This window comes from Triticum dicoccoides, chromosome 1B, assembly GCF_002162155.2.
Source record: "Triticum dicoccoides isolate Atlit2015 ecotype Zavitan chromosome 1B, WEW_v2.0, whole genome shotgun sequence".
Classification (NCBI taxonomy): Eukaryota; Viridiplantae; Streptophyta; class Magnoliopsida; order Poales; family Poaceae; genus Triticum; species Triticum dicoccoides.
In genome coordinates, this window is record NC_041381.1 from 661,741,309 (window position 1) to 661,758,463 (window position 17,155).

General features: G+C 47.8%; 1 protein-coding gene and 1 non-coding gene across 4 annotated transcripts; one reads left to right on the top strand and one right to left on the bottom strand.

Moving 5' to 3' along the window:
• Positions 1–5,659: 5,659 nt before the first annotated feature.
• TRNAR-UCU lies at positions 5,660–5,732 on the bottom strand. Its single transcript has one exon. It is a non-coding gene; the product is annotated as a tRNA-Arg (tRNA).
• Positions 5,733–10,640: 4,908 nt separating this feature from the next.
• LOC119349479 (probable disease resistance protein At1g61300) lies at positions 10,641–15,499 on the top strand. 3 transcript variants are annotated; one of them, XM_037617520.1, is made up of 4 exons: positions 10,641–10,865; positions 11,531–11,631; positions 11,750–14,644; positions 15,082–15,499. In XM_037617520.1, exon 3 carries the CDS (start codon positions 11,799–11,801, stop codon positions 14,634–14,636), a length of 2,838 nt encoding a protein of 945 aa, XP_037473417.1. In that variant the 5' UTR covers positions 10,641–10,865; positions 11,531–11,631; positions 11,750–11,798; the 3' UTR covers positions 14,637–14,644; positions 15,082–15,499. The 3 variants fall into 3 exon arrangements, with proteins under 3 accessions (XP_037473417.1, XP_037473415.1, XP_037473416.1); XM_037617518.1 differs by having other exon boundaries at positions 11,789–14,644; XM_037617519.1 differs by lacking the exon at positions 10,641–10,865 and adding an exon at positions 10,878–11,077 and having other exon boundaries at positions 11,789–14,644.
• Positions 15,500–17,155: the final 1,656 nt, after the last annotated feature.

Consider the following 17,155-nt stretch of genomic DNA (forward strand, 5'->3'; position numbering starts at 1 on the left):
TGCAAATCTTGTTTAGTCCTTCCTGCCCTACTGTTGTGAGTTGGACCCGTTCATTTATGTCTACTATAGTTGTCCTTCCGCTACTGCCCAAGCATCATGTACATTCCTTCCACTACCCAATGTACGCATATCTTAGGCAAATCATTTTACGTATCCGTGATCGAGTGACTAGGTAGTCATCAGTGACATGCTAAGGACAGGAGGTAAGCCGCCGCGTCCATCTCATACCCCACGAAATCACCCCACAAGTCGCAATGGACGCCAGCAACAATCTCGTCGACCTCACGCGTCTTGATGTTGAACGCGAAGGTCCCATGGCGGCTGCTGCCTTCTCCAAGCGTGTAAAGAACGACGCCGCTCCTCTTGCAGAACCACCGCAGGTTGACGACAAGGTACGATCTCAGCTTGAACTTTGCCTGGGGCGGCATGAAGAAGCCGGGCCTAAACTCCCACTTGCCGATGTTGGGATCAAACAAGTAAACCGTCATGGGAGTAAATAGAAACGGAGGTAGTATATCAGCAATACACTACACTAGGTGGATCCAGTTAGTTCGCCTATCACTAATCAGTGACCGATAGGGAAATAGCTGATGTGGCAGAGTAGGAGGAGGAGGAGGAGGCAACCTGTCATCAAGACACTACACTAGGTGGACCCGGTCACTTCGCTTATCACCAATTAGTGACCAGCGAGAAAATAGCTGATGTGGCAGAGTAGGAGGAGGAGGCAGCCGTACTGTGTCCAATTGCTATCTGGATTGTGCATTGATCATCGATAGTTCCTGGTGCCTCCTATGCCTACACCTACAATATTCCATCCCTAGCGTGCATATATGAAGCTAATAATGCATGGAATAGGAATCAATAATTCCAGTCAAGAGAAATGAGACGAGGAATAAGCTATTCATCTTTCGGTTCGGAAAGGCTCACTCCATATAAAAGACTTGGGTGCATGGTAGAGGTAGTGACATGAAGTCACTGGTTTTCTGTCACTAATAGCTCAGAATTCCTTGGTTATGAGCTCAGTCCTCGAGTAGGTAAGAACCAAAATTGTTATGTTTGTTTCTCCATGGGTAGGTCGGATACAATGAGAACTATAAACAAAGGATGATTGCCCTGAGCTTGTTTGTCCTTGGCCAGGTTAGTCTATTAGGCTACAAGAGCTTTAAACAAACATTACATTTCATAAGTCCATTTTAGAAGCATTGATCTTGGGTCTCTACACAAGAATGATGCCACTGGACAAGAGAAAAGAGGTACACATTCCGTCCTTACCAAGAAAAAAGAGCTAAGGGCATCTCCAATTCTGACCCTCAAATCGGACATCGCATTCTCCGTGGATCGGTGATGACCAGTCCACGAACACTGATGCGGGAGCCAGCCATCCAAAGATTGGCGCAAATACCCGCCTCTTTTTTTAAAGCCCACAAGATCAAAATAGCCGCATATCAAATTCTAGTTTATCTAAAAAGGTTCAAATAGGGTGGTAGTTCTAATTTAAATGTTACAATCCAATAAAGTTTTCGGATTAAAGTAGGTCAAATTTTAATTCAACTAGCACATATGTACTAGTTGTTCCCTTTAACCACCCAAAGATGATCAATCAAATCTTTGTTCAGTTGCTTGATGCTGAATTTGTTGATGCATTTGAACAAACTCATCAAACGTGGTTGGATTCTGCTCCGGAAGTTCGATATGATCACTCATGTTCACATATTCAAGTGTTGTGGCATCATCCTTATGCTCATCCTCTATGATCATATTGTGCATGATCATACAACATGTCATCACCTCCCACAAGGCCTTCAGATCCCATTGTTTAGCAAGACCATAAACAATTGCAAAATGGGCCTGAAGAACTCCAAACACCGAGACCACCACAACAGTAACAAATTTGACTATGCCCCCCCCCCTCTCTCACGTGGACGCAGGCGAAAGGCACTACAATACCGGGTCCAGCAAGCAAATGAGACCCACCCGTCATGCACAGAGAGACAAAACGATGATATAAAGAAGGACCAACGGCTGATCCTTTGCCACCACCGTAAAAAGTACATTCGTTGGTCAACCGAGCGAACCAAATCTACCGCGCGATGCAGGTCGCCCAGAATGGCGGATAGCATAGCGGTTTTTATAGGATAAATTCCTTCCATTGTCCAACGTACGTATCTTAGAGCATCTCCGACCAGCGTTTTTGTGGACCGGAGACAAAAAACAGCGCTTCAGCAGTCGCTGTTAAGTAGAGCACCCTCAAAAACTTTAGTGCACGGGTGTGCGCGCAGGCTGCGGGGCTGCAAATTTAGGGCGTCTGATTTTGCGCGCGGGCTGCTGCAAGTGGGACCGCCGGAATGGACGCCGTTTTTTGTGCATCTCGAAAATCTCTTTGCCGCTCCCGCGTGCAAGAACCATAGCATGCCGAGGCGAAGCGCCTGTTGGAGATGCTCTTAGGCGGATCATGGAAAGTGATTCATCAGTGACGTGCTAAGGACGCGAGATAAGCCGCCCCATCCATCTCATACCCCACGAAATCAATCACCCCACGAGTCGCAATGGACGCCGGCGACAATCTCGTCGACCTCACGCGTTTTGATGTTGAACGCGAAGGTCCCATGGCGACCGCTGCCTTCTCCAAGCGTGAAAAGAACGGCGCCGCTCTCTGCCTGGGGCGGCATGAAGAAGCCGGGCCGAAACTCCCGCTCGCCGCAGTCGCCCGTGTTGGGATCGAACAAGTAGACCGTCATACAGAGTTCGTCGACGCAAACTCTGGACGTGATGCAGCAAAGCCTCTCGTCGGCGGTCACGCCTAGCAATCGGATGCTCTGCTCCATGTACGCCGGGAGGCCGGCCTTCGGCATGGGCACCTCCCTCGGCTCCGGCGTGTCGATCCGCACCGCCAGCGCCGTGCGCAGCAGCGGCCAGAATGCCACGCCGCGGAGCACCATGGCCTGGCCAAGCTCGCGCGCCTCCTTGCTCTTGATCTTGGGGCCTGACCTCCTGGCCTCCACGCTCCAGCGGGCAAGGTCCGATGAGTAGGCGCGCAACGCGGTGAACCCGCGGCGGTTGTAGACGATGAGCAGGCGGAAGAAGGTGGCGGGCAGCGGCGACGGGCCTCCGCCGCCGTCGTGGTCGCCGGCAAACAGTGCACACGCCTACGTCCCGTGCATCTCGTCGCCGGACAGGGGCGGGAGAAGGGCCATGTGGCCCGTCATCGGGTTGCAGACGCATAGCTCGAGGCCGGCGGCGCGGCCCTCGTGCCGGAGCTCCAGCACGAGGCGGCCGTTGCGGGACGCCACCGGACGGGAGTGCTCGAAGAACCCGCGGCCGACGACGCGCTGGAAGGCATCAGGCAGCGCGTCGAGCGAGGCGCTCGGGAGGCCGAGGAGCCGAGCGCCGGAGCGGGTCGGGACGAAGCGAGGCCCCGGTTGCGAGACGGTCGCGCGCTTGCTCGCGTGCGGTGACGCGACCGGCGGCGCCGTCCTCGCGGTGGAAGAAACCGAGGAAGAGGCGGGGGAGCGGCGGCAGGGACAGGGAGTTGCACCGGGAGAGCACGGCGGCCTCCTCGGCGACCACGCGGGCCCAGCGCCGGCACGTGCTCGCGCAACGGACGACGTCGGCCGAGCCCAAGCACCGCGCGAAGACGGCCGAGAGGGCGTCGTCCGGGAGAAGCGTCCCGTTGTCGTGGTCGCTCAGATGGTCGCCTCCAGCGTCTCCCTGGCGCCGCCGCGGGAGCCAGCCTATCCTGTACGGCGCCAGCCGGTGGACGCCGCCACGCGCTGCGGCGGCATGGAGACTGCGAGCGCTGGAGCGGATGGAGGGATCGACCCATCTGCCGAAGTTTCCGAGCGCGAGTAGGTGCCAAATGCGCGTGAGTTACCGCCATATATATTCCTCATTTAGAATCCAAGTGTGTGCTCGTCTCGCATTGAGGATAAATGTCTTTTACTAACATCAACCGTGTTTATATCAAAACTGAGGAGTCTGAGGGCTCATTTGGTTTAGAGAAAATCAAAACGTAAGAATTAGGAATAGTATAGAAATTTGATAGGATGGCATTTGCCATCCTACTGAAATGACTTGCCTAGTTCCAACGCGTAAAATGAGCTTTGAGTGGATGTGTAGTTGCCTTAAAAACACACACAAAATGAATAGTATTCTTACGAAATTCCTGTATGCATTTCCTACAAACCGAATGCATATATAGGAAATTTTCCTCCGGAATCCTTCTTTCTATGTTTTTCCTACTAAAATCCTCCAAACCGAATGAGGCCCGAACCAGGTTTGTGTTTCTTGGTAAACTGCGCTGGATGTACCCACAAGAAGGGGAAGACTATATATCCCGTTCCACCCGGATTCGGATGATGCACTGTCGAAACTGAGCAAACCCGAGATGCCACCGGAGAGAACTATCCAGAAACATGCCGTCACATGCCTCACTCAGCTCTTCCATGCCAACTCCAAACACAATCTAGCAAGCACCGCCACTTGTGGCACCTCTTCGAGCACCCCGGGCGGCGCCTCCTAGAAGGTCACGATGCACATGACGCCACCACCGCTCAATTCGAGATAAATATTGCGTTTTCAGCTGGGAGTGAGGTCGGGGTAGAGGGGAGGCACCTCGGTGGCGCCTCCGAGATAAAAGCGGTGACCATGGCCGTCGCCATAGCTGGGGCGGATGGACCAACCAAGGTTTCCCCCCGTCCCTAGCCACCTCTATCAACACCCGCCAGCACCGAGGCCGGCGATCGAAACCGCAAACCGTTGAGGATGGCGGGAGAGATGAAGCAGAGGGGAGGAGCTTGCACCTCTAGATCTGGCAAGGGGAAGCTCTACACCGCAACCAACTATTGTCGTGACTCACTGCGCACATGGTCGAGCCTCCGACCAGCAATCTCCAGCGAGCGCTGCCTGCCGAAAGACATCATTGCCCTAGGATCCGCATTCCTCCGCGAAGGGCCGGAGCTACGAGCTCCTTGCCACCCACACGGGCTTGCCCGACAAACAACTCAGGTGGCGACAAGGGAGAAGAGGAAGGGAGAGGTGGTGGCTGGAGGGAAAGCCTAGTTGCCAGATGGAGCGACGTGAGGGCCTCGGTTCCGATAACCAACAAACTCGAGAGTGGACCACATTACACTGAAGTGACCCGATATATAATGTTCAAAGATTGTATATATGTGTATTTGTACAAAAGAAATGAAGAAGTGTAGGTAAGGAAAATAACAATAAGAACATAGATTGTATATATTTGTATTTGTACAAAAGAAATGGAGAAGTGTAGGTAAGGGGGAAAATGTGTATTTGTACAAAAGAAATGGCGAAGTGTAAGGAAAAAAATAACAGTAAGAACATAGATTGTATATATTTGTATCTGTACAAAAGAAATGGAGAAGTGTAGGTAAGGAAAAAATGTTTATTTGTACAAAAGAAATGGCGAAGTGTAAGGAAAAAAATAACAGTAAGAACATAGATTATATATATATTTGTATTTGTACAAAAGAAATGGAGAAGTGTAGGTAAGGGGAAAAAATGTGTATTTGTACAAAGAAATGGCGAAGTGTAAGGGAAAAAATAACAGTAAGAACATAGATTGATTGTACAGTATATATTTGTATTTGTACAAAAGAAATGAAGAAGTGCTGGTAAGGGAAAATAATATAAAAATAGTCACGCTCGGTGGGACTCGAACCCACAATCCTTTGATTAGAAGTCAAATGCCTTATCCATTAGGCCACGAGCGCCTTGCTTGGTGTTCTTTAATATAGAACTCTTATTTAGAGGTAGTTGGTCACGCATTAAAGATTTTGAAGATAGCTCTTCATTCAAATTTGAAGGTACGGTATCCTTTTATATATGATTCTTCAAAATTATACTCCCTCCGTTCCTAAATATAAGTTTTTATAGAGATTTCACTGTAAACCACATACCGATATGTGTAGATGCATTTTAGAATCTAGATTCACTCATTTTGCTCCGTATGTAGTCCATAATAGAATCTCTACAAAGCCTTAAATTTAGGAACGGAGGGAGTATAACTTTATTTCGCGTTTCCTCCGGTGCCCCAGATTTCTAAAGACGGGTCTGTTAAGAAGAACATGATGAGCAACTCAAAAAAAAAACATGATGAGAAAGAGCTAACGCACCTGAGATGACTAGTCAGAGCGTACTTCTTGCAAAGGCAAAGGTGACTCTCTCCGTATTTTTTCAGTGACAAGTGACTCACCGAATGTGTGGCATTTATCGCAACATGAGAGTTTTGTGTTTTTATTGTTCATTCATTTTTTTAAAAGAATTATCCCTTGAACTGTGCGTCCAAATCACAAACCGTTTTCGCAAATTCGTTGCTCGTGCCGACATCTCTGAACCTAGATCCCATGTTAATAGATATGCACAAACTTTTATCTTGCAATTCACTCCAGGAATTGAAATTAAAACATGAAGTTTTTTTGCAATTCACTCCAAGCATACACAAAAAGTAATAGACTACATAGCTCGCTCATACCCTGAAACAAGTCAAGTGAAAATAGTCTGGATTTGGGAACACAGCTCGCTCATAGCCTGACAATAAAGTCTCGTCTTATTTCAAAGCCACAGCTGGAAATAACTAATAGGCAATATTATCACGCTTCAGAAGCACACAACAACACAAGACGAAATCCACGAAATCACATGCATTGTAACCTTGCACCAAAAAAAGTGCACTGTAACCCCGTTCGCCTCGCCTTTTCCCTGCTGATGAAAATTAAGAAGATTTTTTCAAGAGCAATATTATGAAGATGCATACATGCCTTTCACCCCACCTAAATACGTGTTGGTTTGCATTAGAAGAAAACGCAAAGCACAACGTCAAAAGTGTAGCTGAGACAAACAAAAAAAGCAGACAAAAGTATACTTTTCGTCCCTCGGTTTTGGCGGGATCTATTTCGTCCCTCAACTCTGAAACAAAACAACTTGCACCTTTAACTACTGAAACCGGACAAGATTCATCTTGGTCATGATTTTGACCGGTTTTGATGCCGTCCCAACCCCGCTTTGACTGTGCTGACTCAAATTCACGTACTTTTTCCAAGTCCACTTAATGTTTTCAAATTCTGGTACTTTTTCCAAATACGTGAATTTTTCAAAAGTTCATGTACTTTTTTCAAATCCGCGTAATTTTTCCAACTTCGCGTACTTATTTCAAATCCACGTAATGTTTCCAAGTTCACATACTTTTTTAAAGTTCATGTAGTTTTTTCAAATTCATGTAATTTTTTAAAATTGATGTACTTTTTCATATTCATGTACATTTCAAACTTGAAAAAAAATACTTGGATTTGATAAAATTACACAAACTTGGGAAAAATATGCGGATTTAATAAATTACGTATATTTAAAAAAGTCAGATTTGAAAAAAGTATGCAAAATTTAAAATAGTTCATAGATTTGAAAAAAAGTATTTTTATTTTTGAAAAAATTACGCAACCTTGAAAACACTACGTGAATTTGAAAAGAGTACTTGAATTTCAAAAAGTTCATAGGTATGAAAAAAATACATGAATTTGAGTCAGCTCCCGTCAAAGCCGGGGTGAGTCAGCACCAAAACCGGTCAAAACCGAGACCAAGGACGAACCTTGTCCGGTTTCGGTAGTTGGGGGTGTAAAATGTCCAGTTTCGGAGTTATGGGACCAAATGTAGACTTCACCAAAAGTTGAGGGATGAAAAATATACTTTTCTCAAAACAAAAACAAGGCTTGTGTATGGAAGCAGGAAAACGAAGGAGCCAAAATAAACCGCCAGCCTAAGCAAGAGAAAATGAGAAGAAAGAAGAGGCAAGAATACATAGAAGTAATGATAACAAACGAAAAGGAAATGAATTACAAACAGAGTATTACCTCCGTTCCAAAAAACTTGTTTTAGATTTTTCTAGATATGAATTAAAACGTGTCTAGATATATCTGTATCTAAACAAATTTAAGACAGGTAATTCGGGGAGGAGGGAGTACTTTATTTAATAGCCAATAGGCCATGAAATTAAAATAGTCCAACCGGGAGCCTGAGCCCCTGATTCATTCCTCTAGAGCAACCTCTAGAGAAGAACCGCGCCACATTACCATCATACGTACATCCCTCCAGCAATCAGTGATTAGTTATCTGACGATATTCACCCTGGACAAGGAATTGACAGATACTCTCTCCGTCCGAAAATATTTGTCACCAAAATGGATAAAAAAAATGTATTCTTTTATCCATTTTGATGACAAGTATTTTCGGACGGACGGAATACTGCTTATGGGAGAACGTCCGTATTCCAGAAAACTTGGTAGCCGTGCGATGTTCAGCTGCAAGCTAGCACTCACGATGGAGGGGGAGCGGGTGCCGGCTGGTTGCTACGGGTATGTCGTACCTAGAAAGTTTCCACGCTGTGGATTTAGTGGATTTCCATCGAGTTATAATTGTTTTCCTCATCCAAGGTATCACCTAGCAACAATACAAGGAGATAATAGAGTATACGTTCTAGTATAGGTGGATCTTATCTAGTGTTAGCACACGCAACTTGTCAAATCACTCCACGCTGCGGCAAGGACTGGACTACCCCCTCTCTCTCAGTTTACACGCACGCCCTGTAAACTGAGAGAGAGGGAGTAGTTTTGTTGCCACCAGAACGCTTGTCAGCGCGCATCCACCCCGCCCATTTTTCACCAATTGCCATGCATCGGCGCTGCAACGGTGCGATGCGAACATCGATGCCTCTATTCCCGTGCATCGCCGAGCCTTATAGCCCAAGTATGCCAGGTGACTTCTCTAGAAAAAACCCCAATCGCCCCAGAGGTCAAGAAAACCCCTATTTCTTCGCCGCTGCTGCCGCCGCCGGCAGATCCAATGGCTCCATACGCCACAACGGTGAGAGGAAGGGCAATAGGCGCTTGGAGCTGCAGCCGCACCGCTATGTTGGCGCGCTGACGTGCCTATGTCAGCCGTGTGGCGCAGAATGCGGCTGTAGGGCCGAAAGGGAGGCGGCAGCCGACACATCGACATCCGGACTTTACCGGAGGGTGCCTCAGGCAACGGCGAAGGGAGGAAGGTGTGGCGGGGGGAGGTGGCAGCGGAGGAGGGATCTCGCAATGGTGTTGGGTGGCGGCGGCGCTAGATCGCGAGTCCGTATGTCTAACTGGCCCTCATATGGAAATATCTAAAACATCTTATATTTGTGAACGTAAATACTCTGTATAAGAGTGGTGCGGATCTCCGGCCGCTCGCAACATGTGCTCTCTGGAGGATACCTCTTCTCCCGACCCTTGTGTCGCCTAGCTCAGGCGGCTCGGGGAAAACATAGCCACCCGCCGTCGGCCCTCTCCCCCATCGTCTTCTTCCTCCGCCGCTGCCATTGGCCCCAGACACGATGGCGGCCGGCCCCACTCCAAAGGGGGGGGGATCTCCGGTCGACTACAGGCGGCGGTGCGTGTGCCCTCGAGCGCGACGTGGTGCGATGGAGTGCTGGGGCGGCGACCCCGGTCTGGACTCTCGGCGTGGCCTTGGCGTGGCAAGGTGCGCGCGACGGTACTGGGCTCCAAATGTGTGCGCGGGGTGCGAATCGATGGCCGAGCCCTGCGTCGTCTAGCGTAGGCCGGGCGTGGCAACCAGCTGAGCGCGGTGGGCACGACGACTCTAGCGCGAGGTGTGCGCGGGTGGCGGGCCTGCTAGCTTCTCTGCTGCTCACTCGGGTGGCTCTGATCTGGATTTGGTCTTTGATATAGGTGGTCGTACTTGCGATACAGAGCTGGTTACTATGGCGGTGGTGGTCACGGTGGTGCTGCGGTGGTGGACGACGATTATGACCAGGGTGGTGGTGCGTGTTTAGGTGCGGTGGATCAAGGGATCTCGCGTCTAAAGGGAGTTTGCTCTTTGCAGGGGTGGTGGTTGGTGAGCGGCGGTCGCTGGCGGTAGGTGGTTGGCACATCTCTAGGAGAAATCCTTTCTGATCCTCATTGGAACCGTCAGCAGCGACGCCCGCGGGTGCCGCGACCTTTATTCGAAGCATCATCATGGAGGTGGACCCTTCCTTCCCATGGCTTTCGCTCCGAAGGAAAACCTCAGATCCGCTGGATTGGGCAATGGAGGCGTCTTCACGTCTTTCTCCTCCTTGGGGCATGGTCTCGGAGCCGCCCACGTCTGGGAGACCGGTGGATCGCGACATCTTGGCCACGTGCATGGTTTGCTGAGGCGGGGTGCTGGTTCCTGTTTTGGCAGCAATGATGACATCAAGAGGAGCTTGGGTCGCGGCGTGGACTTCGGTAGTCGGTTCTTCCCGGCGTGTCCGAGGTGCTCTTTCGTGGGTTGCTTGGTAGCTCTGAAGTCGAAGCAGCGGTGGAGCGGGTCCAGGTGGCGACGATGATAGACACTCGGTGGTCGGTTGCAGAGGGCACGGCTGGTGCAAGTCTTGCATATTTCCCTTGCAACTCTTGTCATCAAAGTTGGAGCCGTCGGTTGCTCGCGCGTTTATGCAACTGTTTGCGGATTGGCTCCGATGATGGAGCTCTACGGTGAAGTTGGAGTCGCCCGTTTGGGGGGCAACCGGTAATGACGATGACGCTTGCGACTCCTCGGCGGATGTCTTTCTTCTTTGCAGCTATGTGTTCCATGTCATGTGGGTTGGGTTGGTTTGGTGGATTTGGGATTTTAGACCACCATCGGCGAGGCGCACGCTCCCGTCGGGGTCGGGCGCAGGGGAGACTGCGGCAGTCCGTCCATCCTCTACACCTACAAGTGCTGCCTCGAGCGAGCGGATCTGGCTGGGTGAAGCCTCGGGCGGCGAGATTGGGCTTGGCCGGACCGTTGGAGGAAGCCATCGATCCTGCTCCCAAGTCCCAACCCGATCCGCGTGGGGCAGGCAAGTTAGTCCTGACTCCTGGCCATCCATCACTTCTCTGCGTCTCCTGTATGCATATTTATAAGTACAGTACTCTGTTTCTAGCTTCATTTCGGTCGGGCTGCGCGATCGATCTGTGATGCAACCATCCGCAAGTGTCACCTGAATTTCCACACCACGCCGTCACCGGACCTTGCTATCTGCCTCTGGTTGGGGACATTTTGGGCATCTTCCCAGGTCGTCAGTCGCCCAACATGATATGTAACCTGAATTAGATTGGATCTTGTAAACTCTGCTGGCTTGCAACTATGTCTCATCTGCTGTCCTTTATCATCCTGGCAATTAATCCTTTCAGTTTCCCCTTTTTTCTTTTTATTTGGTGTTTTTTTTTCTCACACCTTAGATGCGCTCTTCCTTCATATGCAAATGATGCGCATTCGAGCAACAAATTAAAATATAAATCCTCCAGGCACGATCCAGTTTTAGCGTAAGAGAAAGTAATGATGAATACCTCTACAATGGACTGAATGTGACTACCCACCTGAGGGCCTTTTGCTAAAAAAGAACAAACTATTCAGCCCTGAAACTGATGTCTAATTAAATAAATCCTTGGATTCTTTACCCTATTCCTACCCACAAAATGTAGAGCATGTTTCATGTCGTTATTAATAAATTTCTTTATAACTGCAGGTTTTCCTCCACCCTACACGGTAGCAACTCGGGCGCTTTCATAACAAGAATCTCGATATAATTCATCACTTCTTCAAAACTTGCTTAGTCCAAACCAGAAGGTAAGTACATGTTCTTCAGCACATTGATATCCTCTGGCTCTTGCCATCTATATATGTCTGACTGCTCACTTGGAAGTTGGAACCACTAGTTAACAGAAATATTATCTATCTTGCACAGCTTCCTCAAGGGCGTTTTATTTTCTTGTGCTGCTTACAGGCTTACAACAATGGCATATGTGGTTGGAATAGTCAACACTCTGATTACTCCAATTTACCATATCGTCTTCAAGCATGTAATGTACCCCTTCACGGCTAGCAGAAACGTGAAGCATCTCAAAGAAGCAGCCCAGGGTTTGATCGCCAAGGGCAACGATGTCCGGTATGAGATTGAGATTGCCGAGAGGAATGGCATGACAGCAAAGAATGAAGTGCGGAAGTGGCTTGAAAATGTGGACGCCATCAAGTCCGATGAAGAAGCAATTAGGCAGGTGTATGATGAGAGATGCCAAGTTTTTGGGTGCATCTCTCTGAATTGCTGGTCAAACTACAAAATCAGCAAGAGTGCAAAAAAGGAGCTTCTGAAAGCCCAAGAGTATGCCAAGATTGACACTAGTGTTGTCGCAGTGCAGCCGCTGCCACCATCGGTCCGAGAAATGCCTGTCTCATCCAGTGGACTGCTCAGTGAAGAGCATAATATGCAGGAGGCTGCCAGGTGCATTAGGAATTCTCCGGTTGGAATGATTGGGATATGGGGTCTAGGTGGAGTGGGAAAGACTCATCTTCTGAAGAAGATCAACAACTCATTTCTCGGAGACCCTTTCTTCGATGTTGTTATTTTTGTTACAGCCTCAAAAGATTGTTCAGTGGAGAAAATCCAAGCTGAAATAGTAAAGAAACTCAGCTTAAGGAAAGACGACGATATAGAGTCTCAAGCCAATATCATTTCTGACTTCCTGAGCAGGAGGAGTTTTCTTGTACTGCTGGATGACCTCTGGGAACCATTGGACTTGCAAGCAGCTGGCATCACACATCCTCTTGGATTTGTCGGCCAATTCAAGAGGAAAGTAGTACTCACAACAAGGTCACGAGTTGTGTGTGGTACAATGAAGGTCAGAAAAGAGATAAAAGTGGATTGCTTGAGGCAAGATGAGGCATTGCAGCTCTTCCAAGAGAACGTTGGCCAAGAGATTCTTTTATCCAATCCGCACATTGGAGCCCTTTCAAGAGAGCTTGTGATGGAGCTGAAGGGCCTGCCCTTGGCGTTGATAGCTACCGGAAAGGCAATGTATCCAAAGAAAGATCCAGGTGAATGGGAAACAGCTATTCGTCTACTGCGACGATCTGGCCACGATGCGGATGATCCAACGTCTGTTGAGAACACAATTTACTTCAAGTTAAAACTTAGCTATGATAGCTTAGGGAATGATACCATGAGACGTTGTTTCCTGGTTTGCTCACTGTGGCCAGAAGATTCTCCTATTGCTAAAGATGATCTGATCCAGTGTTGGATGGGCTTAGGTCTGCTTAATAAGTGCGACGTACAGAGTTCTTACAGTGAAGGCTACAACATAATAGGCCACCTGCAAGCTGCATCTTTGCTGGAAGGTAGTGAGGACAGTAGTAAGCACCTCAAAATGCATGATGTGATCCGTGATATGGCGATATGGATATCTTGCGGCTGCGGTGAAAACAATAACAAATGGGTCGTTCACGCAGCGATCGGCAAAACTGCGTCTAGAAAGTGCATCCCTTGGAACAGGGTGGAGTATCTGTCAATGATGGGCAACGGACTGGAAGAACTTCCGTATCTTGGTGGTGGCGTGAATGAAAATAGCATGGGCTGCAGTGTCAGATCCAAGTGTTTTCTTGGTTCTGGTTCCACAGAACTCAGGACACTGCTTCTTCAAGATAATAAGTTCAACGAGAAGGCACTTGGAAATATTTACCTCTTCACTTCATTGACATACCTAGATTTGAGTCAGAACCACATTCGTGTTCTGCCTTTAGCAGTCTGTGCTCTGGGAGATCTAGAGTACCTCAACCTGTCTTACAGTTACATCACTGAGTTGCCCAAGGACCTTCGACACCTCACCAAGCTCAAATTCCTATACCTAAGAGGCAACCCGATACACACCGTACCAAAGGGCACCATATCAAGGCTGCAGGAACTGCAAGTGCTTGACCTGCTGTCGTCCCAGGTCTCGACACACGCAAACTATACTCTATCATTGTTCCCAGAATTGGACTTGCTGGATAACTTGAAAGCTGTGGAGGTCGGGGTCAAAGGTGACGCGGCATATGAACTGCTAGGCAAGTTTCCGGGCCTCCCTGTTAGATCCATCCATCTGAGCAGGCTGACAGGGACACCAACATTCTGCTTCCTAGATGGCTGCTTCTCGAGCTCCTCGGTGCAAGCGAGCCTATACGACCTGACGATCTACAAGTGCTGCATGCAGCAGATACTGGTGAGAAGCGGCGCGGAAGGAGCAGTCTCCCAGTTGGACGTGCTCAGATCGCTCACGCTCGACAGCCTGCGCAGCCTGAAGGGGGTCATCTGGAAGAGAGTGGCTCCGGAGTCTCTTTTTCCGAGGCTGACCTACCTGGCAGTCGTGCACTGCCAGAGTCTCAGGCACATTTCATGGGCCACGCACCTGCCTTGCCTCGAGAGGATCCTTGTGAACAACTGCGGCGGCATGAAACAGATCGTCCGGACCAAGAAGAAGGACGGCGGCGCCGGGGAAGAAGACAGGGGGCAAGCACCGGTCCATGGCTTCCCTTGCCTCAGATACCTTGAGCTGCAGAGCCTTCCCGGGCTGTCGAGCCTCTGCGACCCCGAGGTGACATTCCCGTCCCTTGAGACCATGGAGATATCCTTCTGTCCAAAGCTGAAGAGGCTCCCGTTCCTGATGACAACCGTGCCGCGGAGGCTGCGCAACATCAGCGTCCCCCTTGTCCAGATGAGGTGGTGGGAGTCGCTGGAGTGGGTCGACGAGGGCGTCAAGCGTGCCGTGCAGCCTCTTGTTAATTCGGACATCACAGATCAGCTGGAGCAGAGTCCTATTTAGTGTACTTGGTTAGCATCCTGATCACCATTTTCTTTCTTTTCAACCGTACGTAGCAGTTTTGCTGTTCTTTTATCTTTTCTCATGACTTTGCTCACATAGGTTATGTAGTTCTCTGATTTCAAAACTTTGAAATGTAATGACCAAAGTTCGTTTCTAAATATAAATCTTTTTAGAGATTTGAATATGGACTATATACGGATGTATATAGACATATTTTAGAGTGTAGATTCATTCATTTTGCTCCGGATGTAGTCCATATCGAAATCTCTAAAAAGACTATATACGAACCACATTTGTTACCAAACTGCTGTTATAAAAAGATTTACATACCTGTTTCTCAATCTCAGCTATCTGTTGCCTCTGCTGTTACCACCAAGTATCATACCATGAATCTCAGATTGCGCAAGTGCACAATTATTAACATTGTTTTTCTTTGCATGATCAGAATGATTGAGATCCCAGAGCACACATTCAACCTTGAGCCACTGCTCATCAGTCAAAGATTGATGGCCAGATATGACGCGGTTCCATAACCATTGTCTCGTCAGGCTTCAGCAACACGTTGGACTTTGTCATTATCGACATGTAATGCTCGTAGTATAATCACAAGACGAGAGAATGCAGTGGAGGACGAGATACTTTTCAACCAGTCATCGTATATGTTATAAAGAACCATCTGGTGAGTTCCATGATGTGGCTAAATGGATATGCATCTCATCTCCTTGACTTGGGGATTATCCTGCCCATACAGGAAACCTTCAGAAATACTTGACCAGTTGTTGGATTGAAAATAAGAAATGGTTACTTGATAGACATTTGTGTCATCCACAAACCATATGATTTGATTGATGATCATCCCTCCGCACCGTAGTTCTGTGAAGACAGATATAGCTCGGTGGGTTCAGATGAATACAACTGAAGACCCTTTCTTATTCTCCCCCTCAGCACATACAGAGCAGGATTTGACTGTCAAAAGAGAAAATAAACAAGCATGCCATTTATTAAATAAGATTTTCTTTTACTACAACAGAGATATTGCCATAGAGCTAGATTTGCTACAGTTAGCATGGTTATTACCTTCATGATCTTGCTCATTGCTTGCTGGAGGAGGGGCTTTGACCCGGGCGGGGGAACCAGTTAATATTCTCACTGAACCTGGAAAGTGGAAACCAACATATACGTTTGCACGATTAATGGCTGGCGACCACCAGAGGGTAAATCTTCTGTTGGGGATTTGATTAATCCCAGAACGCTGTGCATTTGTCAGCTTTTTGTAAATTGAGTGATTCCTCAAAACCTGAAGCCTTCTCCCAAAACAAACCGCAGACATCTACAGTAGATATTAACACTCTGCTCTGCTCTGCAGAAAAAAAAAACTCTTGCATCTCTACTTCTCTAAAACACTCTGCTCTGCTCTTCTCTAAGTAGATTAGGCGCAGCCAACACATCATTACAACTGCTACATATGGCTCCTACCCAAACACATGTCCATAAACAACTAACTCACAGCAAGCGACTGAAACAATATAAACTACAAATGGTAGTCTTAGTCTCCATGCAGCTACATTACTGGTTCTTCTCTCAACCTCATAAAAGCTTGCTTGTTGCCAATAATATAATTTACACAGCACTTTTCTTGTCGCCAGATAAACAACAACCAGTAGCATTCACGAAAAAAAAGCATGCAGTTTGACGCCACCGGGCCGAGCAGCAGCAGGATGAGGATGCCTCCCTTCCACCTGCTCACATCAAGATTTAAACTAGATGAGACTAGAGCTGGGTTTATTAAGGGTATCAGGGTAGTATATAGTAGCGTAGCGCTGCTAACTTAATTCTCCAAATCATGCAATTCTATTGAATGTGAGATCGAACAGTGAAAGCAATATACACAGCCAGTCATTCAGTAGGTAATGTTTTGCTTTGCATATTGCTAATAGGCGCCAGCTTAGTTTCTTCCCAAGTAGTTCAACATATCACTGAGGCATATCCAGTGACATTAATTAGCGCCGTACCAACGGAATCAGCTAAGAAGAGAAGTGCACCTTGAAGCACAGTTAATAGCAGAGAAAAAAGAATACCAGATTGATTCAATCAAGAGGACAATATGATGATCTGATCTCCGCCACAAAATTCAACCTAAAGCCAAATCAAAAACAGATGACTGGTTTTAGAAGAAAAAAAAGTGTATATATTAGCAGAAAAGAACATCGATGCTGACAAGATTTAAGAAACCAGCGAGATTAATTTAGGAGACGGACAAATTCTAGACAATTACAACTTGCTAGATTTTTCATAGCAAGGACGGATGCATTTCAGAGCTTGTATCACATGCTACGACATTATGTGAAGATTCACTATTCGATTAGGACAGGAAAACAATACAAAGAAGGTAACTGCAGCTCCCTCCACACTTTCGCATCCGGGCTTGGGACCGGCAAAGGCAGTGTTAAACCACAACAATACAAAACACACCAATCATTCAACAAAGCATACAAGCCACACCATCAAGCAAATGCAAT